At 37.4% G+C, this 25129-nt stretch overlaps 1 protein-coding gene across 4 annotated transcripts in view; it reads right to left on the reverse strand.

Annotated features, from left to right (window-relative positions):
• LOC120539674 (disintegrin and metalloproteinase domain-containing protein 12) overlaps positions 1-25129 on the reverse strand; it is a 568760-nt gene that overhangs the window by 243649 nt on the left and 299982 nt on the right. For all 4 annotated transcript variants that reach the window (XM_039770006.1, XM_039770016.1, XM_039770034.1 and 1 more), the window contains one exon: positions 19850-19928. In XM_039770006.1, the coding sequence (XP_039625940.1) occupies positions 19850-19928 (79 nt within the window). The remainder of the gene's footprint in view (positions 1-19849; positions 19929-25129) is intronic.

Raw genomic sequence — 25129 nt, forward strand, 5'->3', positions numbered from 1 at the left:
TGGAGGCAAAATGCTGAGCTTGTTTTCAAGAACTCAGTGTTGTAACAGTTGATTGATGGCTGCCATTAAAGATGTGAGTTTCATTTTAGCACTCCTAGTCATTAAAGATAGGGGCAGTTAACTGACATAGACAGCTTGGCTGAATCTAGAAAAACTAAATCATCTAACACGTGAATCAGTCAGCCCAACAAAGAGATGATGTGTTCAAAGCAAAACAAATAAATGGGTAATAAACACCTTTAAAGGAGTAAGTGAGAATGTAGTCACAGCATACAGATTAGAAACCAGATGGCAAAAACATGTAAAGCATCTGCAAAATCAACAGATAAGATGTAAGACAAGTTTTACATAAAGCAAGTAAAAATGCCTCAGTGAAAAAGTGCTGAGAGAGAGCCAAGAATATGCTCAATTAATGAGGTTGGCCAATGTGAAACAGGTGTCAGAATATGGGGTTTTGGACACCTTTCGAGTAAATCGTGCTCATATGGAAAATGTGGGAGGAAATGACCTGAAGAAAGAAGCAAAATAGTGGCAGACACAAATCTTTGTCATAAAACAGGCAGGGATCAAAATACTGAGATAAACTAAGCCAACTGTCAAAACCATGAACGGCAAACACACTCAAAAATAACTATGTATAAAGGTCCTTGTGCTTATTTAATAACCCCAAACTAAAATTATTCATTGACATTTGTTATATTGTAAATCTGAACGTTTAGATGCTCAGCTCTGTGCACCACCATCTTAAATAAATGGATCTGAAGGTGACATAAATCACTTGACTTTCTAGTCACATGACTGGCAAAAGGTACTGGTGCTCTAAACAGTTCGAAAAGTATGCATCAAAATAGCCACGATCTCTTCACAAAAGATGCCACAATGACACCATTGTTAGAACAATAAAAATTACAAACAACAAATTAATTTAAAAAGTGTGAATTTTAGGAGTTCAAAACACAGATTCACAGAAGGTTGAATACATGCCATTAACAGGCACAGATAAACAGGTCCTGGAAGCGAAAGGAATGGGCGTGTAAAAGGGCTTGACAAAACAATGTTCTCTTATACATTTTCTTGGGACGCAAGATAAAGGGGTAAAGGTCCATAAGAAGAGAACTTAGAACACTTTTTAGTTTTACAATTTTCCTCTACACTGCTCACTCCTGAAACTTTTAGCAGTCATGCAAATAAAGGTTCCACTTGCCTTGTAAATTAAACTATTTATCTCACCTTGAAATTCTATGTGCATTAATCCATAATAAATCTAGAACTAAAGAATGAAAATCAATTTATGAAACACTGCAAAAATATTTATATATTCTTGTTTTTTCTTATCTTATACTTTTGGAAGCTGGACAGAGAATTCAGCCAAGCCTCTGTCATTTCAAAGTTTCCTCAGTCATCAAATATTTAAAAAAGGTATGTGACACATTTCCTTTCATAAAGTAATACAGCAATAGGCAAGAGTGAAATTTTCCAGGTAAGAAAGACAGATATTTATTAATCATGGAGCCGGAGAGTTACGATGTGTGGTATGATGAACAGGACATGCAAGTAAACATTTGACTGTACTCTGCAAATGAGACATTAATCACCTTATTAGACATGAATATTTCACTTGATCAAGTTCTCATCTTGATTATCAATAGGCTCAGTATAGATATTGTAGTATAGTATTCCATGGAATATCAACTGCTGATAAAGTGTTTCCATGAGGAAATAAGACAGTTTTGTTGTCTAGTACAGTTGCTCATTAACCCTGTGCCATAGTAAACAGTTGTACAGTAACAACAATGAGCGGGTGACTGGAGTGTATTTGCTCGTCCAGTCAATTTGCTTCATTGCAAATATATTTAATATAACTGAATACTACAAAAGCTGCAAACAATATCTGGCAACAGTGCAAAAAGCTAAAATGTGAATAGTCTTTATGTTTGAAACTATATGAATTCTCACTGTGTAGGCAAATATACATTACAGGCAACATGTAGCACAGTAAATGGCTAAAACTACAGTATGTTTACACCCCTTTAAATTATTACATTCATGTGTTTCAGCAGCATCTATTGTTAACAGGCGCATAAAATCAACATAGTAGAATGGGTGTATTAAAAAGTTCAGTGATTGTAAACATGGCACTGTTATAGGATTCAGCCAAAACATGTGAAATTCCTGTCCCGGACAACTGTAAGTGTTCTACTGAGAAATGAAAAAGTCTAGGAACAACAACAGCTCAGCTATGAAGCGTCAGACCACACAAGCTCACAGAGCGTGCTGCTGAGTGCTAAAGCACGCACCACATAAATATTGGCTATTTTCTCTTGCATTACTTACAACAGAGTTCCATATTGCCTTTGGAGGAAACATTAGGACAAGAACTGTGTGTCAGGCGTTTCATGAAATGGGTTTCCATGGCTAAGATGTTGCATACAAGCCTATCATCGTATTGCACAATGCAAAATATCAGCTGGAGTGATGAATTGTGCTTCACGATCTGGCAGTCTGATAGAAGAAGTTTGGCGGATGTCAGGAGAACACAAACTTCTAGACTGCAAAATGCATACTATAAAGTTAGATGGAGGATAGATAATGGTCTGGAGCTGGGTTTGGTGCTAGATCCCTTGGTTCCAGTGAAGGGTACAGTTAATACATAAACAGAAATTTTAGACAATTGTGTACTTTCAATTTTGTGACAACAGTCTGGGGAAGGACCTTTTCTGTTCCTGCATAACTGTGCCCCCTATACACAGAGCCAAGTCCATAAAGACATGGTTTGATATGTTTGATGTGGAAGAACTTGAGCGGCCTCCACAGAACCCTGACCTCAAACCCGCTGAATACCTCTGATGAATTGGAATGCTGATTGAAAGCCAGTTCTTCTTGTCCAGCATCACTACCTAACCTCACTAATGTTATTTTGGCTGAATGGGCACAAATTCCCTCAGCCACACTCTGAAATCTTGTGGAAAGCCTTCCCAGAAGAAGGGAGGCTCTTATAGCTACAAAAGGGAGTCCAACTGCATACAATTAATCGCATGTGGTTTTGGAATAAGATGTCTAACATGCTCATATATGACTTTAGGTCATATAGTGTTTGAACAGCATTGTAACAAATATTTTAAAATATTTTAGCTAATTCTAAAAAGGTACCAGTTCAAACCATTTCAAAAAAATATAGGCACAGCATAATGTGGATATCATTATTTGAGGTTAATTCATGCAGAAAAACTAGAAATATATCAGTCATGTAGTGCTCTACTTTAACATAATACTTCTCAATGAATCCTAATCAATGCAAGACAATGAGGATGTTCTTATTTTTTGTTATATTAAATTATTGAGGAAAAGTTAAATCTTAATCAAGCAAAGCAGCTTTTTATAAATTAATTATGCCATAGTTAGCAAGTCTAAATTAGGTTGAGTTTTATGTATAGCATTATTTTGGAGGCTCTTGAGTTACTTCAGGCCACTATTTTGAAAGCTATAACTGACAACAGCGAGCAAACCATTGTAAGAAATCTGGGTTTGGCAATCTTGGAATGCAGTTTCTCTTAAAATATGATTCATTTTTCTGCTTTTGATTGTTTGGTTTTGATAGTTTCCTTGGTATTCTAATTCCTGCTCATTTTTTTCCACTCTTTATTCTTCCTTAACATCTTATCCTTGCAATGTTTTCATAACAACAATATGTTAGTATACTCCATATCTTCCAAACTGTGTCTGATGTAAAAAGAATCTGTTTCTGCCTCGTAGCTTTCTGCAGTGAGACACATAAGGCCAAGGAAAGAACTTAGTGTCTGCAGTTTTGGACCAATGCTTGTTTATGGGTATAAAATGAGTGCTTAAAGTAATTAATAAAGTATAAAATTCTTTGGGGTTATTTCTGAAAGACATGAAAACAAATCTGCAGATAGTTCTAGGTGAAACTTACAATCAGGAGCGGTGTTTCTGTCTTTTAAATCTGTGCTGCATAAATCTGCTGTATGATTACACTTATGACGCCTATGCTTAGATTTACTTTGATTTATTTGAAAGGGTACAGCTGGAAAGCCATCTCATAAAGCACTAAGAAGAGGAGGAGTGGAACTGGTCTGCTACTTAATGGATATCAATTACATTTTTCCCTTTTACTAGCTTCTGACTGTTAGTACAGAACTTCTTTTTACACAGTACATAATAGACTTTTAAGGAGTTCATGTAGAAAGGTAAATGTAATTGTAGATCGCAAGTGTTATTTTGAGTAAAAAAAGTCTAAATAACAAAATTACATTCTGTCTTCTTCTATATCAGCGGTGATGTTGAGTTCTCCATGATGCTCACATCCTTCCTCTTTATAAACCAAGTGAATATTAAGGGACTACCTAAGGCTGCAAAGCAAAGCCCTTTGCTCATTCATAAAACAGTTCCTTCTGTTCTTGTTCCCAGGACAGATGTAGTCCCACCTGATGATGCCTGACATCAAACGCGTGCCTTGCTAACTTTCCTTCTTGCACCCAGACCAGCATAAAAGAAGACATCTGCTGAAGTCACCAACTTTCTAACCAAAAGCATCTCAGAAGAGCATCACTTTGACAGCAGCACTTTATTTTCCAGACACTGAGACCACATGTCTCAGATGTAAGAAAATAAAAATCCTTCCACTAAAAAGTATATTTCACAGTTGGGAACCCAACCTTAAGTATGACTATTTTGTTTTCATTTGACAATGGCATAGCATTGAAGATTTTTTTCACAATATCTCATTCTTACATCCTGCTAGCACTAGAAATGTACATACTAAAACAAAAATCAGGTGTTATTTACTACATAAAGGACTAAAATAAAAGAATGGAAAGATCTTTTCTGAAATATTGGCAGGGTTGACGTCTCCATTGTATTTTTTTTCCTTCTAACATTTCTTAGAATGAATAGAAATCAAAATTAAATGATGATAAAAATGAAAAGTGTTACTTGATCACGTAAGTAAAATGAAAAAAAAGCTTTTATAATATTATGTTAGATTTAAGATATTACAAAAATCCATTCCAACACTTATACATAATGTTGTACTTTTTACTTTCTTGGGAAATAACTACTCCTAATTTTTAACAAAACATTTGGTGTTTGCAGCCATAACAGACTTTTGCACAGGTACTGAAAATTAAGCTCAAACCTGCTACAGTTCAACCCACCCGTACCCACAACTGTTTCTACCTAAACCCACCCATAACCTCTGGCAGTTTGTACTAATTCCCAATGCTGTATAACTATTCCTTGTTACACAATAATAAAAAAAAAAAATCTGTCTAAAGTAAGGTGCAGATGGTTGCATCCAAATGGATTTTATCTGAAACAACTTAAGACTTTAGCAAGCTAAATTCTTATGAGTTCACATGGGTTTCCTCCCACATCCTCGATATGTGCACATTAGGGGTAAATAGTGACTATTATTAAGTGACCTGTGAGGAGGAAGAGTGTGTCCTGTAGACTGGTGGAAACCTATCTAGAGTCGCTTCTAGCATAAAGTTTGTTACCCTTGCCTCCTACATACCTGTACTGGAAGGAATGGGTAAATATAAGGATAAAAGTACCAAATATTAATGTAATAATATTGCAGTTGCCCTGGACAAGTTACATCACTCAGGGATGAATCACTAAAAGAATGACCTGACATGACATCATCAATAGCAGGGGTGCCTACAAAAATGGCAACTCTGCATAGTCGCATGCTTCTTTCCATCTTTCTGTGGCTAAAAGTTGTCAGTCCTTTCAAGGATAAAAAGCTACTAAAACTACTGAGAGTGGCATTATTACAATATCAAAATATCCTCAATTTCAAAGTGGAACTTTAATATATGTAGTAAATACACTTAAACTGTACAGAAATGCATCCCTCAAACATACCAGATCATTAATTCACCCAGAAAGTGTGTCAGTACACCATCCTACAATTAACTGCAGTTCAACGCAACCTCAGCAGTCTTTTAAACATCCACACATATTATATATATATATATATATATATATATATATATATATATATATATATATATATATATATATATATATATATATATATATATATATATATATATATATATATATAGTGGTAACTCAGTCCCGGACACAGACAGACACTAATGGTTCCAACACACGCAAGTTTATTTACAATATGTACACTAAAGTGCCGCACAGCACACAGTGCCCCAGCACCAAAAACTCTTAGAGTCTGGTTCTTCCAATGCACCTTCCTCTTCTCATCAGGTCTCTTCCTCTCTCCCGAGCTTCATTCTCTTCCTCCTGACTCCGGCTGATGACTGGAGGGAGGCAGTCTCTTTTATCCCCACCCGGACATGCTCCAGGTGACCTCTGATGAACTTCCAGCAGCACTTCCTGTTGTGGCGGAAGTGCCGCATGAGCACCCGGAAGCACTCCGGGTGTCCCTGGTTTTCCTTCTGCCAGCGCCTCTGGGTGTGGTGGAAGTGCTGACGTCCAGGGCTTCACAATTGTCGAGGCGCCCCCTGGCGGTGGCCACGGGCTCCTATAGGGTTGGGCCTCCTTGCGAGACCCCATACAAACCAAGGGAGGCATAGTCCCTCTCCCAGTCCTTCCAGGAGTCCCGGCTGGGCACAGCTCCCAGCTGCCCGCCACAATATATATATATATATATATATATATATATATATACAGTATATACTGTATATAGTATATCAGAGTACTACTCCAACAGCAACACATGAAAGATAAAGGTCCCATCTTAGACTGGATATCAGTCCATCAGTAGACACAAACACATGACATACACACTTTACAGAATTTCTGTTGTCACCTGAAAATAACACACATGCTTTTGTATTATGGTAAGAAACTGCTATCTCTAGGTGTAAACACTCAAATACTGTGTTCCCTTCTCAACTGCTAATTAACCATTTTAATCTAGTTTTTGATTTCATTTTTTATTTAGTTTGGTTTATAGTAATTTTCTAATTTTAGTTTTTGTTATTTTTTTTGTTTGTATTTAGTTTTTCAGCAATCAACTTTTTGTTTTTGTCACACCAAAAATGTGCACATGGATACAGTTACAGGTCGGCTCCACGATCCCTGATTGCTTCCAGAAGCATCTTGAACCTGGAACCATTGGTGACGTTCCTGAGGATAAGCTGAGCAAATAAGGGCACACACAGTCAGCAGTAGGTTTGTGCAAAGTGTTGGGTGCTTTTATTTAAAACAACAGTCAAATAAAGTGTTCAAAAGTGCAATGCTCCAGATCTTCAAGGATCTCAGCAGCCAGAGGAGATGTCCACCGACAGGCACAGTCAACCTTAATGCAGCTTAGGTCCCCATTGCCAATCCTAAGCTTTTGCCACGGCGCCACACTGAGCCTTGCTCCTCTGACTCCTGCTGCCACTCCTTGGCTTTACGCCGGAGCCCAGCTAGAGCAGTCAGTCACTCCTGCTCTCCAAAATTACTCAGCAGGAGTGACCCCTAACCCCAAGCACTGTGTGCTACTATAGGGGCTGTCTTCCATCTCATTCACATGGACTCCTCCTTAATCCAGCCTCTTTTTCTTTCTCTTTTCTTTTCTCTCTCCATTCCTCGATTTCTCTCGATTCCTTTGTTTCTTCTCTCATTCTCATCCCTCTCTATCATGTAGTCTCCCTTTATAACACCAATTGGGTGCAGATGCTGTCCTCCTCCTGCTTTGAGGTGTGAATGAAGCACTTGATTGACATGCTCACATTTGCACTTGAAAATGCAATCAGCCAAGCACGCCAATCAACTTTGGAGCAACTTGTGTATCAGTTCAGAGCTTGCACACTCTGGGACTAGCAATTATTTGTTCAAATTGTGCTTCACCATAGACCTCTTTTATCTGTTACTTTAAACTGCAACAAGTCTGAGCAATAAACAGGATAGGGAGGATTTAGTTCTTAGTTTTACAGCCAAGTGCTTAATGGCATTGACCATTTAATTGCTGTTTGTTTGCTGTTCAGTACAGATCTAAAAAACACAGGCTGACCTCCGCCACACTGCAATGTAAACACACCAAACGGAGTTCTTAAGGTTCTATCAAGATTGCAGTCTGAAATGAATCAGATAGTTCTATAAATTTACCACTGATGAGCCATATGTTAAGCACAGTAATGTTAGACTAAGATAGTTCACTGTACACAGATCCAACATCAGAGTTTATTTTAACAAGCCTAATGATACTCATATCTGCTCTACTGAAATAAATTCTAAGCGGGGTGGCATGTTTCAGCATTAACACTGCTGATGAACTCCCAAGCACAGCACCTCACGATCCCATGTTAAAAACTCTACAATGCTGTGGCATTCTAAATATATTAAGATTACTGCAGTCCATCCATTTGCTATTGATGAAGCTCTGTGACACTGCACTACTTACGTTGAAAAACCAGTACCAATAACCTGATTAAAACTTAAACGTATATGTATAACATCAGCTCGATTGACTGCATGCTACACATCTGCTTAATATGTCACTGCAAAAGTGCCATATTCAAACAACTAATATTTGTGTGAAGTAAGGTTAAATTGCTAAAAGTCCTACCTTCTTTGGTGTATATTTTTTCAGGTCTAACTACTGACTGAATATGAAGTATGGGGATGGCTTTTGGATCTTGAAAAATCCACCATGACTCTAATTTTCAAAATATTTATCTATATCTTCCAAATTATATGTGTGGTATGTTGGTGGTTAAGTGCCTTTTTATTGAAGTTTAGTGAAAGTAGTTTGCCATTTGCTAACAAAGGGCAATCTGTGATTGACGGTCAGTTGTGGCCAGAGAAATGCACAGAATAAGTCATTCCCAAGTGATGAGGCTTTGGTATTCGCTGTCATTTCTAGCAGGTAAACACTGATGGATGAAATGATCAACAAAATCCACATATTCAGACAACAGCAGCTAGGTGTACTGTACACAAATCAATGCTTGTTTTTGGTTTTAATTAAAATTTATAATTTTGCAAAATTGCAAAAAAAACTTTTGTTTTTGTTTTTATTTTCGGTTAGTTCTAGTTTTTAGAAAAAAATTTCATTTTTATTTTGGTTAACGTCATGATTATTTTTTCGTTAACGACATATTTCAGTTTAGTTTTGGTAACGGGAATAGCACTCACCAGTGCTTCAGATGTCTTAATTTGCTACTAATATATTTGAAATATTCTTTCCCATTGTGATGGACGGCCAGGACGCCCCTTCGACATATGTTCTGGGGGAGCAACCATGGGCTGCTCAATACCTCCCCCGGGACGCTTGGTGGCAGCCTCCCTGGCTGATGGTGGTGCCACAGCTTCCCGCAGGGCTCCATGGGAGATGGAGTTCTCCACAGCCCTGTTGGGATCTAGGGTGGCCGCCAGGGGGGCACTGCGTGGGTCCCTGAGCCCGGCTGGATGAGTCTTCAGCTCCACCCGGAAGTGCAACTGGAAACAGGTGATCAAGCACCTGGAGCACTTCCGGGTGGGCTATAGAAGGGGCCAGCAACCACCACTCAGTGGCTAGATTTGGGAGGAGGAGTATGAAGCTTGACGGCAGGAGTGGTGGTGCCAGAAAGGTGTGTTGTGTTTTTGTACATTTTGGGTTTGTGTTGTGCCTCACAAGTGTAGAAAATAAAGTCTTTGTTGTGTTTTTACATGTGCCTCCAGGTGAGTCTGTGCCAGGTCGGGCGCAATATAGCGTCATATTACAGTATCAACAACTTCAAATAGGGAGTTAGTGGAATTATTCTGCTTGTGTGGAAGCTAAGAACAGGCAGTTACAGACCCCACTAAAACCCATCCTTAGAACTGTCCGTTATAATGCAGTGGCACCCCACCTATAAGTATATAAAGCAAAGAAATGGAAATTACATCCTGTGATGGACTAGCACAATTGTACAGGATTCGATCCTGGCGCAAGACACCAGCTCTAGAGGTTGAGTTCCAGAAACATTAACTTTGCCCTATACGTCAAATAGTACAGTGTTATTTTTATTACTGGATTTTTTTAAAAAAAGTAACATGTAGCAGAACTTGGTCATTGATCCAAGTCTTTTCCAATATTTTTATTCCTAAACAAGCAGTAAAATACAATGCTCTTAATTTTAAAACAAGGCCTAGACATTATTTTAGTTTACTGCCAAGTTTCACATTTTGGGTTGCTTGAAAATTTGCTGTACCTGGCTGTCACAGATAAACCAAATAGTTAATGTAGCCAAGGGTGGAAAATAGTAATATTAAAACACATCATTTCACAAAAACTCTTATAAGATCTTAGTTATTTTCTTTTAAATGAATACTAATCATTTGAAAAAACAAAAGCCAGATATTCACTCCAATCAGACATCCTTTTGTGATTAAGGGGCCGCATTGCAGATATTTTACACCAAGGCAATATTTACATTCCGTCCGAAGATTGCACCACTATAATATTAACGATTCAATTGGTGCAACATTTATTAGACATTTTAAACCAACTTATGAATCAAGCCTTCTGATTTTCTGCCAGCTACACAAATAAAACCAATATTTAGTCACGGAGAGTAAAATGAGTTACAACCATTTCAGAATCTATTGCTTTATTATTTGCTTTTACACTTCCAAAATCAACACCAACTCTAAAATTATTGCTTTGTAAGCTCTCTGGTATTTAACTGTTGCAATCTGATGCTAAAGTAAAATAAAAAAATTCTCTTTTGGCGTTGTTTTAAAAATCTGACATTGTAAAACATCTTTTCTATAAAAGTATATGTAAAAGATAACAATCCCAGACTTTTTAAACCAAGCAAAGTCAAAGATTATGTGATAATGGGAGATGCCGCTGGCCATTTCTGCAGAGTGCATGATTTTCTGCCTTACTAAACACATTAGCATTTAAAAAATACAGTAACTTCAACATAAACCCATACAATTCCTCATCATTTTACATCACTACCAATAAGGGTATGTTTTATTGGATTTCATAATTGATACACTAAACATATTTTGACAATAAAAGGCTCGAACTAATTAATATATAAGTTCAAGGATATTGTCATTACACTTATTCACAGGTATATGGCTCCCCACTCACTATTTAAAGTGCTTTGAATACCTTAAATAACATCAAATGTCTTGACTTTAAAATCCTTTATTTACAATAAGCCTGTCAGTTATGTACTGTATATTAGTGAACAGCAGTTGTAGTCGGCAATCATTTTGTCGGAACTTAATAGCAACTGACAGTTCATTCTCATGCTCAAGAATCTTAGTTCAGTGAACTAAACGTGGTAAACTTGCAACTAACAAACATGTCCTTAGCCAAATTTTCACATTTGTTTTGCTAAATGATTGTTCTATTCCACAAACTGTTACATATAAAGATATTGCAAAAAGAATTTCTTGTCAGATACAAAGACAAAGTCCACTTTTTGGCCAAGAAATTGTCAAAAATGACTGAAGACTGTAGCTGTTCCATGTCATTTTGCCTTGATTAATTTTGGGTAACTTCACTGGGAAGACACTTATTGAACAGGCTAATAAAAAGTCCACACAAAGGTAGAATGAGGAAGGTGTTATTCCTTTAACCCATTTCCTCAACATGTTGAAACATTGCCAAGTTAACTTTTACAGAAATGCTAGTTGGCATCACCCTTATGCACTTTCAGCCCATTGGATCAACACTTTGACTCAATGTTTACTTATATCTTTTCCTGGTAAATTATTTGTGAATAAAATTGCATGTGTGAAAGGGGCTTTGCTGACAGAAATATTAAACTTCTCATGAATTCACCTAAAATGCCAGACTCCAAAAGCATTTAAACCTTAACAGAAGCATGCTAATATTTCATTTTCATTCATGCATACTGATGGTATGAGACAAGTGACAGACAGTTTATACAAACTGATATTTTTGTTTATCTTACCACTACAACTAAAATAAATTGTTAAAAAAAACAGAAAGTTCTTTAATTTAGAATGCTGCTCATCTAATCTGGCCACACCATCTTGGCTACATTAAGGTAAACTTAAGGGATGCACAGAAATCCACGATTCACCACTGCTATGTGAGGCTTCAGCTGCTTTGAACTGCCAACTCAGCTGTTACAAAGATCTATTTGAAACTGTGCTGAAAAGTCAGTAGGGACGCGTGTAATCCACCATACCCTGCCAATCCAGGTTTTACAATCTGACTGACCTACTTGGAGACAACAAGTTTCAGCAACTGACCTGTTCATTGACTTGAAGTTATGTGGTGTCAAGCCACCTTAATAAAGGTATCCCATGCTATATGGATCTAATCACTTGCTGAACATATGTCTGATGGCACATTTTTGGACTATAGAAGCCTAATATTTGCATTTGGTGAAAATGTAATGCACCCTAGCACATCTAAAGTCAAGCAATTTTCCTAAATATCACTAACACATTCTCAGATCCTATATTACACTCCGCCAATGAATTTCTTTATAAAATAAAGCATCTGAAGCATAAATTACTTACTTCTTTAACCCTTAATAGACTCAAAAGTTTGAATGTTTCGTTGCAGTAGTATTTGATTTGGGATGCCTATATGTTTCTTTGTACACTGGAATGGGCATGCACTGTAATACAGTATAAATCAATAAAGAATACACATAATGAATGGGTATACTGAAAATACCCACTCTTTAATTACAGACATGCATAGAGCTGGAGCTTACTCAAGCAGCAATGAGTGTGTGGAATGAACTAATTATAGAGAATATACCAATACATGACAATTACACACGCATTCTTGATCATGTCAAGCAATATTAATTTTAATGGAGTTCAAATAACTTAATAAGTGTCAAAACTAAATACACGGTGTCACACACGTGTGCTTGGGAGGTAGGCTAAGGGCTTAACCAAGGGTGGAACACAAGGTTTTTTTGAAGTGCACTAACCTTTCCTCTCCCTCTCCTACGGATCTCCCGAAGAGAAACCAGCATAAAGTTCCTCTAATTCCTACTTCCCTTTCCTAACCACGCCTCCCACCGAGGTCACTTCCGGCCTCAATTACTGGACCCCACCTCTTCCTTCCTGGCTACTATAAAAGCCCAGCACCTTTTCTCTTAAGTTGTCCCTTTTTTGGACGCGGAACCAGACATTATTCTGTAGCCATTTCTTGAAATTGTGATTGCTGTTGTATTGTATGTTGTACAATATAGGGGGTGGCTCCTCAAACCTTTTTGTGGTCTCTTTGTGTATTTGCGATGGAAAATGGCAATGTTAAAACCATGAATCAAAAGCATTTAGCCACCTATGTAGAAGTTGGTGACAGTAAGAAATACATCATGCAATTTGGGTAAATGAACAATACACCAGCATATCAGCTACTGTTGTAAAGTATTTCCCATTTGACCTTCCTTTCATTTTATCTTGTGCTGCTGTGCTAGATTGCCTTTCATCATCAAACCATAGACTGTCAGCAGCACCCACTTCTTAAAACATATGCAACGCACCACAATTTGTTGTTCATTGTTCAGTAAAAATTATTTTTTGCCATCATGTATTTTATCATCAGTTGAAGGAGGGAGAAAATGGATGGGATATTGTTGGGAAATAAGATATTTAATTGTAGCAACATTATTAAGAATGTAATGGTTATCTTTTTATCGTTCATCTTTGATATTTATTATAAACTTAATGTTTATTAAATATGTTTAAGTAGGTCATATGGATGTAAGCTTCCTCAGCTAATGTATTTTTAGACTTTGTAAAACGTTGATGTGTTTTCCTTAAAGGTTAAGAAACTGCTTTGAACTGGCTAAATGAGCAAAAACTGCTTGCACAGCGAAGACTGCTTAGCATGCATGCATACCTCGTCGCACAAATAACCAAACTATGTTATCAAATGGTGATTTTTAAATGTCAGAAGTACACTGTGGACCCAAACAGCTCCCAATAATTCTAGAAATAGAGACAAGTGCACCGTTTCTGGAACTGAAATACTTTAGATCAGCTTTATTTAGGTCAGATAATGAGCTGGCTGCAGCAGATTCAGGAGGAACATAGTCACCAAGAGATCCTCGTGTCATGAGACATCTGAGCTAGTAGACCTCCATCCCAGAAGATGTCTGAGCTATAGTATGCCATAACTACAAGAGCTGAGAACCACCTGAACACTGCTGCACACTGGGTGCCTCAGTCAACACCGTCTGTGGCAGCTGCTAAACATCCAGGTTGTATTCTATGATTGTCACTCTTATTTTCTTTGCTAACAGTTTTGGCATATTAAGTAATGTTAAAGATTACAGTTACTGGATAACTTACACCTGCTCCCCTGCTTGCTTTATTGCTCTATTCCATAGGTTCTTGAGTTCAGTCCTGGTGTCTCCTATGTGGACATGTTTTTGTCCAAACCCATTTCCTCTCTTAATTGCACTCCTGTTTAATTAAGAGATTATTTCCAGGACTCTGACTGTGTCTGGCTTGTTTGACTCCTTTCCTGCAACCTGGCAGTGGTTCCACAATTTGTTGATTTTTTATGTCTCGTATTTGTATGAATCTGTATTATTATAGTGATAGTTCTGAATTTAATGAATGGTTTAATTTATTCTTGAATATTTCCTTGGAGTTTGTACTATTGTATTGTATTTCTGAGGTGCCAACGATAGATTGGCCATTTAGCTCTGTGATGAGGATTATTTGTGTTCTGTTTTGTATATTGTATTTACCCCATTCTTTTACGCCCATTGCATGCCCAACCAATCTGGAAGGGAGTCTCTCTCTGAATTTTATTTCCCAAGATTTGTTCCATTTTTTTTCCCTACAAGGGTCTTTTTTGGAAGATTTTTCTTGTCTTCTTAGTGAGTCAAGGCTGTGACGCTGTCAAAAAACAGGGCCTGTTAATTAAAGCCCAATGAAGCATTCCTTGTGTGATTTTTGGGCTATACAAGAAAGAACTTGTAGTTGTTGTTGATTTGTGTCTGATTTAAGGTCATCATTCTTTGGAATATTTTTTGTCTTAGGGTAGCAAGGTGGTGCAGTGGTAGTGCTGTTGCTTCACAGTAAGAAGATCTGACATCACATCCGATATCCTCCCTGCGTGGAGTTTGCACATTTTCCCTGTGTCTGCGTGGGTTTCCTCCAGGTGCTCCAATTTCCACCCACAGACCAAAGACATGCAAGTTAGGTGGATTGGCAATACTAAATTGGCCCTAGTATGCCTTGTGCTCTATGCTAGCTGGGATAGGCTCCAGCACCCCCTGTGATCATATTCAGGAATGAGTGGTCCTAAATAAAAAAAGTACTCTGACCCTAATAAGTCTTTTTTGGATGAGAACTGGTGTTTTCCTCAGTTTTATACATATACAGTATATATTGTCACATAAGCATTCCACAGGATTGCCTCCAGTCTCACCTAAGGTATGCTGTACCACTCCGGGATGAGAGGAAGTGTTGTCACTAACAGTCTTGTGTTCGTTTTCCTTCACAGTGCAGAGAAGACTCCCAATGAGGGCAACTGAGCCAGAGAAGCTCCGTCCCTTCTGGTCCAGTAAGAAATATATTAATATACAATATATTACCTCTTGTTGGATTACAACATTTATCTTAGAGCAGTGTTTCCTAACCTTTGTAACCCTGGACCCAGTTTTACCTTTTTAAGTTCAATGACAACCCACAGAAAGCATTTCAATATTGGGGTTTATCCCATTGTGAACAAAGTATGATTAGAAGGGTGGTGGAAGGGGATTCAATCCTTTGGTAAAATGTGCGCAGCTAGAAATAAGGAAAATACTGTGCAGCATTGTCAAATACTTTGGTAGACAAGGGGTGTGGCAGGAAATCTGAGATACACTCTAATAAAAAATACACTCTAATAAGTTTATCAGTGCATGCATGGCCTTGTGTTTTTGAAAAAGCCAACACTTTTACCCACCTGCATATCATCATTAAGTTTGTAAAAGCAATCAGTGATCAGCATTAAGTGCTTTCTGTAATTAAAAAAAATAATGATTAACCGATGATGGAGCCATGCCATGACTGAACAGAATTAAGCATCATATTTTTCAGTATGTGATGAGAAGTGAACAGGATGGTGCTTTTGAGTGAGCAAAAGTAATTAGTAACTTTTACTTTTTTTGTTCGTAGATATTTATTCAAATCCACTGTATACTGAGGCCATATTAATTTTAGACTTTGATGTTAAATTAGAGTCAAGATTTTTAGCACTCTTTAGCTTTGAATGAATCAACTTTACATTACCTTTGTAAAAATACCAAGCACCATTTTAATATGGAGTTCTGCTGAAATCTCTTTCATACCAACACCACCAAAGGCAGTATGTGTAGCATGTTCAACAGTAAGCAGCTCAAGTGAACTAATAATATTAGACCCTGGTTAAAAAAAATAAAAAATACAAATACTGCAAATAGAAAAGTTCATAGTCATATAGTATTTTTTATCTTCTGATACATTAAATTAACCAATAGCACTAAAACTGAGGCTTATTGACAGAAAATTTCCTGAGCAAAGACAAGTAACACAGCATATATAAATACTGTTTATAAATATATGTATACGGTGTGCATATATATATATATATATATATATATATATATAGACTTTACAAACCTACTCTCACCCTGCCCGGGGATTTGTTCCTGCCTTGTGTTGGTTGGGATTGGCTCCAGCAGACCCCCGTGACCCTGTATTAGGATATAGCGGGTTGGATAATGGATGGATGGATGGACAAACCTAATCTGTTTCTAAAAACAGATTTTTTATTTGTAAAACATTATTTGTTAAAATAACAAAATGCATTAAAATTGACCAAATTAGTTTTATGATGACATTTACTATAAAACACACATTAATAAGACATTACCCTTCATTAAATACAGTGATCCCTCGCTATATCGCACTTCGACTTTCGCGGCTTCACTCTATCGCGGATTTTAAATGTAAGCATATCTAAATATATATCACAGATTTTTCGCTGGTTCGCAGATTTCTGCGGACAATGGGTCTTTTAATTTAAAGTACGTGCTTCCTCAGTTTGTTTGCCCAGTTGATTTCATACAAGGTACGCTATTGGCAGATGGCTGAGAAGCAACCCAATCAGAGCACGTATTACATATTAACTAAAACTCCTCAATGATATACGATGTGCTTCCCCGAGCGGATTGTTTGCTTTTCTCGGTCTTTCTCTGACATTCTCTGCGCCTGACGGAGGGTGTGAGCAGAGGGGCTGTTTGCCTAGAGGATATGGACGCCCCTCTAAGAAATGAAAGCACGTATTGATTTTTTGCTTTAATCTCGCACGCTCTCTCTCTCTGACGTTCTCTGCGCCCGACGGAGGGGGTGTGAGCAGAGGGCTGTTTGCACAGAGGCTGTTTGTTTAGAAGATACGGAGGCTACTCTAAAAAATGCTGAAAGACTTACCTTCACATTGCTCCCTTCTTTGCGGCTGCTTTATCGCGGTGCTCATACTTAAAAGCCCAACAGCACGTATTGATTTTTTGATTGTTTGTTTTTCTGTGACGCTGGCTCTTTCTATCTCTCTGACATTCTCTGCTCCTGACGGCGCTCGTTTGAAGAGAAGATATGTTTGCATTCTTTTAATTGTGAGAAAGAACTGTCATCTCTGTCTTGTCATGAAGCACAGTTTAAACTTTTGACTAAATGGTGCTATTTCATGTCTAGAGGGCTCTAATAATGCTAACAGTGTGGGTGAGTTTATAAGGGCTTAAAATATATAAAAATAACCATACAAACATATGGTTTCTACTTCGCGGATTTTCATCTATTGCGGGGGGTTCTGGAACACAACCCCCGCGATCGAGGAGGGATTACTGTACTCTTTAATAAAGCAGTTTACCAATTCTTTATTACTTTATTACGTTTCACATTCAACAGAATGGCCTTTGTATCTTTCATGGGCTTTTCATGATCTATTTTGGATCTATGATGCTCAGAATAATGTGATTAAAACACAGCACATGAACACACAAGTACAGGTTGCTTCTACTTGTGGATCCAGCTTGGCCACATGCGGCAGGCTGCCATGAGGAGAGACTCTGAACTTAACATCAACTGTGAGAATGAATGAGACTATGTTTGCTTATATGTAACATCCATGTATGCGGTGTTCCTCAGGCTGCACTGCGTGGTACTTGGAATTAGCGATTGCATTTAAAAAGTGTTCACATCTGTGAAAATTTTGCTTCAATGTGGTTTGTAAGATCAAAAATGGTATTAAATATCTTTCTTCCTATATATATATATTTATAAAGCAGGGCAGGTATGTTTATGTGTGTATTACATCACAAAAGTATTACATCTAAGCCAAAACTGTGTTCAGTATCCTGAAGTGTGCTGTCTGATTCATAATCATACTGGTGTTTCTCATTGACTGATTGCCATACTGGTGGTGTGGCACTCCTGAAAAAATTAGGCTTAGACATTGATATTAAAAATTGCAACATGTGAAAGAAACAAAAGTAGGTGCATATATTACAAATGCTAACTGAATTTGCCAACCCCTTTAAATGCTAGAATCCCCAGTGAAATTCCATTTTTAAAGTATGCACCTCTTTCACTCACACACCTGCCTTCAAGATTGAAAGGTATTATGCACTGCTTCCAAAGTCAGTTATTACTGGTTTCATATACAAACTTATTTTTCTAGACATCATACTAACTGCTACTGCAGGATGTTAATTTCCTTAGTGCCTCAGTCTTTGCTGCACTACTTAGTGCGTTCTTTAAGTAAATAGGCAGGTTTGACTGTTCCCTGCTACATTTTAGATCTCCTTGCACGCAGCTCTGTAGCAGTGTAAATTTTGTAGCCTGTATCCTTTAGCTTTAAAGTGAACAGAAGAACTCATCAAACTGAGAAAAGCCCAGATCCCCAATCATAACTCACCCTGTTCTTAGTGCTTTAATCAAAGTGAATTATACTATACATTGTGACGGACAGCCGAGTCCCATGCCCGGCCGGGACACCTCTGCTGCATACGTCCCGGGGGAGCCATCATGGACATGGCAGTACCTTCCCCTGGGCGCTTGGGGGCAGTCTCCCTGGCCGTGGATCCCTCCTCAATCTCCCCCGTGGCTCCATGGGACATGGAGTCCACCACAGCAGCCCGGTTGGGAGATGGGGTGGCCGCTAGGGTGTGCTGCAGAGAACCAGCCACCACACTGGACGGTGGGGTTGATAAACCGGGGTATAAAAGGGCCCGCCTCCCAGCAATCGGGGCCAGAATAGGGAGGAAGAGGACGAGGTTGCCTGGGAGGAGTGGTGGAGCAGGAAAGTTTGCATTGTGTTTGGGTTTTTGTGCTTGGACTGTGTTGGGCCTGTGGGACACGGGGAAGACGTGTGCCCACGGCTGAAGAAAATAATAATAAAAATTCTTGAGTGTGAACACGTGCCTCTGCGTGGTCTGTGCCGGGTCGGGCACCATAAAGCGCCTTTTTCACAACATCTAGACAAGATACTTGGCTGGAGACTTTGGGAAAACTCTTAGCCTTCCAATATATTTTTTTTAAATTCACAAACACAGCTAAAAACCATTACAGCAAATATAGCAGGGAAAAAAGGGGGCATTGATGAAGGAAAACTGTTTTACTGGGAAATAACACAAGCTAGTGACATAAAATCTGGATTATAAACCCTACAATGGGTATACAAAGGCCATTGGATGTATACAGATCTTTACAAACCTAAAGTATTTCAAGATCAAAACTATGGAACAAAAGTTTTCTTTCCAAGAGGCATTTGAAGGACTGCAGAACCCTGTTAATGGTCAAGATGCAAGATTATCTTAAGTTAAAAAAACAACAAATATAGCAAAGCTAAATTGCAAACAAGTGAAAAACAAAAAGATTTGTTCTGCCTTATCCCCATGGTTCACACACATACCGTAGAATTCCGATTCACAGTGATAGCTCTTCCATCCTCCATGTAGTGTCTTTCAGTATAATGGCTGGAAAGAAGTCCCCTGTAACAAAAAGGAAAATAAATTATAGTATTGACAAGAAAAGCCATAACATTGGAAGACTTCAGGTTAGTAACATAATAATCACAAGCAGGAGCCTTTAATGAATAACAGGCGAATAAATACTCTTTATTAAGGTATTTGAACCTTACCTCCTGTACAAATGAAGAATCAAAAGGGAGCAAACATGCATTGATAAACTCAGGACTGTATAGCTGTGAGTAGCATTATATACTATGTTGCACATTTTATAACACAAAATACTAACTTTTAAATAAAATATCATTAAGTAGAACAAATTATGTTCATTAAACTCACAAGTAATCCACTGTACGTTTCAGTCTTGCAGAACACAACGAAAAAACTGCACATTTTCTATCGATCCACCTTCAGAACCTGCTGCATTCATTATGAAGTCACACTAAATTCAAGCCTATCCCATTATCATCAGGAAAAGGACAGAAAACAACCTTGGACGGATAATAAAACATCAAGGGATACACTCACTGACTCATAATTTAGATATACCAATAAAGCAAACAGGATGTCTTTGAAGAGATTTGTTGTACCATGGATACATGTTAAATAATTTTTCCGTTTTAATCTGTTACCTATTGGATATGGTCCATGCACTTAATTCTCCAAAGAGGTTAATATAACAATATTTCAGAATGTGACGTACAGAGTATGGAACTGGCTGTCTACAGGAAATCCAACTGGTTTCAGCCTATTACCTTACCAGCTAAGTTGAAACACATTTAGCAGCAGGACTATCTGTTTGCATGTCCACCTAGTGGGAGGATAATATTGCTGTGCTCCCTCTTTTCTGGGAGTTAAGCTGAAAGATGATGAGGATACTGGATGTACCTTAAAGAATGACATAGAGTATCAGTATACATGGTTATGGGCAACTCACCAGAAAAAGAATCCAGAAATCGTTTATATATCAAATGCGATACACATTGGCTAGGGGTGGAAGTCCCAAGACACTTTTTTTCCAGCTGTTCACTACTTAAGCCTTCTCCAGGGCTGAGAAAACCAGGATCAGAATACAGTACATATGCAATCCCACTTTCTCACACAATGTCCCAAGGGATATGGTTAAAAAATAGAATTTGGTGATAAAAACCACAGGTGGATAAGATGAAGTCAAATGTAACACTCACTGCTGAACTGTTCACTCCACGATTACATGCTTGCATGAAATAAAAGCTCTTTCCACTTAACATCAGAAACACATGTTTTAGAATGATGCTGACCTGGCTGCTAGTTTTTCATGCTGGCTGTAAAGACTTCATTCACCATGGCTGTAACTGACAAGTTGTTTTCCTAATTGTGACACGCGAGTCTGGAGACTGTAATAGAGCCATGAAGGCCTCAGCAGACCATAATGATAAAATGAGCATAGCGAAACTGAATCGTACATTAGGGAGTACAAAAATGAGCTACTAACAAACAGGAACAATTTTGGCATTTATATCTATCTCCTGATAATAGCCTCAGATTTTTATTCTTAAACCTTCCATCCATTTTCATTTTGTTTCTGAAGGTGAGGTGATGGTATTATTGAAATGAAATGAGAGATATTTAATGTTTAGATGTGGTTGCTGTTTATTTCTAGTAATATGTGAAATATGCATTGATTTTCTGAAACAATTTTGTCAAGATCAGCCATAGCCTTGACAGCACTGTGTAAAGCAGTCCAGTCCTAGTGAGGCTGCCAGTTCATTGAAGGGTACACTCGTGAATACTCTCACATCAGAACCCTAACATAGTCACGTCTGTGATGTGGATGGAAAGCAGAGAAAAATCACACAAGAACAACATGCAAACTCCAGACAAACTGGTGTCAACAGTGTTGAAAAGCAGAAGTTCTAATGACTGGGTCACTGCTTTACCTAACCATAAAAAAGATAATGCGAAATAATAGCAAATTAAAGAAATTTCACGTTATTAACATATGTAATACTATACGGTCCTATTAAAAAAAAAACTAGCACAACAGCATTATATTATTCATAAATAAAGTTTTATATTGTCCTGGTTCGACAGGAACAGATAACTAATTTTTTGAGACAAACTGGGAGAAGCATGCAAAAAGTAAAACAAAGCAAATAAAATATAAATAAAGCAAACGAAACCCAGACAAGAGGCAAGAATCACAGTCAAAAATCAGGCAAGTCGTCAAAGCCAGGCACAAGACACGAATACCAGTAACAAAGAGAGAGTTTCTTTTAGAGTTTAAAGGATTTATCCACAGATCAGATAAAGCTTGGTGCACATACTGACCATCTATCCTGTAGTGCTGATTAACTCGTGGCCTCAACCCTGGAGACCACACCCCTAGTAATGTGGGACGCGACCCTAATGAAGGTTACCTAAAATAGCAGCAAATATAGAAAAAGGCCATAAGACCCTACAATTCAGCCCTGATCATGACATATAATTATATGTTTGCTTTACAAAAGGTGCAATGACTGACAAAGGTTATATAGGCATGTTATTTTACAGTTGTGCATCAAAGTTTTCTTGCTTGAAGTCCTACATAGCTAAACATTTATTGAATTATAGACTAACAAATATAACTTCCATATTAAAAAAAATAAATTCCAAAATGCAAAAATTAAATTCAAATGAAACAAATGCAAAATTCGAAAAAGAATGCAAAAGAACACTTGCATTTCAAAAGCAAAGACAAAATACTTAATCCAAAATTAAAAATGATAAGAAAAAACAAATAAAAAAAATAAATAGCAACAGAAAACCAGAAATAAATGAATAATGACAAAACTCAAAAAACAAAGCAAGACCATAAAGACGAGGTTAAATATTTCCCCAAGAGAGGCTAATTAAAGCACTAATTATTGATCCCACTTCCTCCACTGTCAAAGGCGATAATGTAATTAACATGACATGGAGAAAAATGAATAACCTAATGAAAAGAACTAAATTAGATAATTAGTACTTATGAAACAGAATAAAAAAACCTTAAATAGAACTGCTTAAACAGAACAGGAAGAAAAACAATACAAAAGGGGAAAAAACAATCCAAACTACGGGCAAAACTGTTGACAAATCTTGACAGATAATACAGGAGACAGAGGACAACATCTTCTATTTGCTTGTCATCTAGCACAAACTGGTAACATCCAGCTTCAACTTTTCAACTTTATTAAACACAAAGAGGGTTGAGAGAGTGTGTTCCAGTACAATGTCTGTATCTGTATTAGAGTGCCTATCCCCAAGCCCCTACTTTACTGATCGCCCTTTAATTGCTAAGGCTTTCTCAGTTACTGTAAGAAAGTAGGAAAGTATTGCTCATTTATCTGAAACAATAAATTACACTTGTGTTGGTTCTGGAAAAACCTTATGACGGTGTGTTCTGTCAAAGGCTCAATGGAAACAAAAAGTTACTTTTACATCTGTTGTCATTCAGGTGTCTGTTATAGGCAAACACTTTAGAAGGATATGGAAATTGTTGGGCCCAAGTACCAGAAAATTACATACTGTGTCTCTTGTTTATGTAGTGAGGTGACACACACAAGACACTACCCATACCTCATATGCAACTTAAAGGGGTCCACAATTTTTTTTTCAGGGTTGCCACAAATGACCAAAAATATATATAAAAGATAATATCCTAAAGACAGAAAGAGAGTTTACTGAGGAATGTAAGAGCTATGAAGAACACCAAAAGGACTAGTTTGTATCACTGAGTGCTCCCCATGAGTTTAATCACTAAAACACCTTAACCATCAACATGCTTTTTTTCAGTGATGACATAAGCAGAGACTATTGTTTATTGAGATCTTTGGTGGTCTCCAAGTGTGTTTATCATCCTTAGCAATACAATCCACAAACCTTTGTCTGTATTATTTAGAAAATGAAACAGGGATTCAAGTTCCTGTTTTTTTTCATATAGTCTTCTGATGTACATCATTGTGGATGTTTATAAAAAAAAGTAATTTGGTCATGCATCAAACCCAATATAATTGTTTATTTTTGGAAGTTAGTGGCTTTATGTCACAATTGCTCATCAAAACACATGACTACTTGCCAACTTTTCAGTCACGAAAAAGGGTCCTTCATCTTCAGATATGTTGTCTGCCTCTCATCTGCACCCATTAGTTCATTACAGAGCTCAGCCTTTTAGTAGTTCTTTCCCCAGAGGTGACAGCTATAAGAATCCAAACTAAAAAAAATCATTTAATTAATCATGCATGGCTACTTCCTTTTCATAATGATTACTGGTAGAATGCTCCTCTCACTCATATGACTTGTGTTAGAGCTTTGCCCCTTTTAGAAGACTTTTCCTGCCTCTGAAGTGTTTAAGTTGCCCTTTTTCTCAGAGCAGCGCTCAACTGACAGATCAGACAATTACAAAAACAACAATTTTACTATTTCATTTGTTACAATAATTTATTTGGCAGTTTCATTTTTAATAGAGAATTGTCTGTGTTTGACTTTGAAAATGTAATGTACAGTATGCTTTCTTAATAGAATTCCCCAAATTATAGATGCCTGATTCCACTTTCATCTTGGAGAGTTTTTTCTGTGTTGTAATACCAGTTCTGAGATTCTCCAAACCCATTTTTTTCTGTCTAAATTAAACTAAGTTATTTATTTTCAAATAATGACCTGAGCCTCCAGATGCTACATTCTTGGGCTCTGAACCACACATGTTCTAATATGGGACCACGCCTTGTGCTAAACCATTTACAATATTAATCACTTGAAAAAGCTTTAAAAATGTAGAGTCTGTGCTCCTGCAATGGTATGCATACGTTTCATTATTTTATTTTGATATCAAAACAGAAATTATGAAAAATGCACCACGATGACAATCATTACAGAAAGTATAAATAAGGTTTAACTGCAATATTGACAGAATTACAAATTTAACTTATCAGGGTGTTTGGAAGGTGGTTTTGATTATCAATTAATGCTCATTAGTAGTTCTGTACACCACATTTAAACGTCATGTCACATTTTATGAATTTTCCAGTGATTTTCAATCCAAATTAACCATAATTTACTTAATCTAAGTGAGTCAGGCAGTCGGAACTGTGCTCCATGAAGCTATTGGGCTAATGTGACATAACCAGTCACTAGTCCTCAACTCACTCTAATGAAATCAAACAGGTTTGCTTTTGTCTTTAGTTATGGGGCGGACTGTGTGTGTATGAGAGTTGACAACCAATAAA

This window comes from Polypterus senegalus, chromosome 1 (genome assembly GCF_016835505.1).
Source record: "Polypterus senegalus isolate Bchr_013 chromosome 1, ASM1683550v1, whole genome shotgun sequence".
NCBI classification, from domain to species: domain Eukaryota; kingdom Metazoa; phylum Chordata; class Cladistia; order Polypteriformes; family Polypteridae; genus Polypterus; species Polypterus senegalus.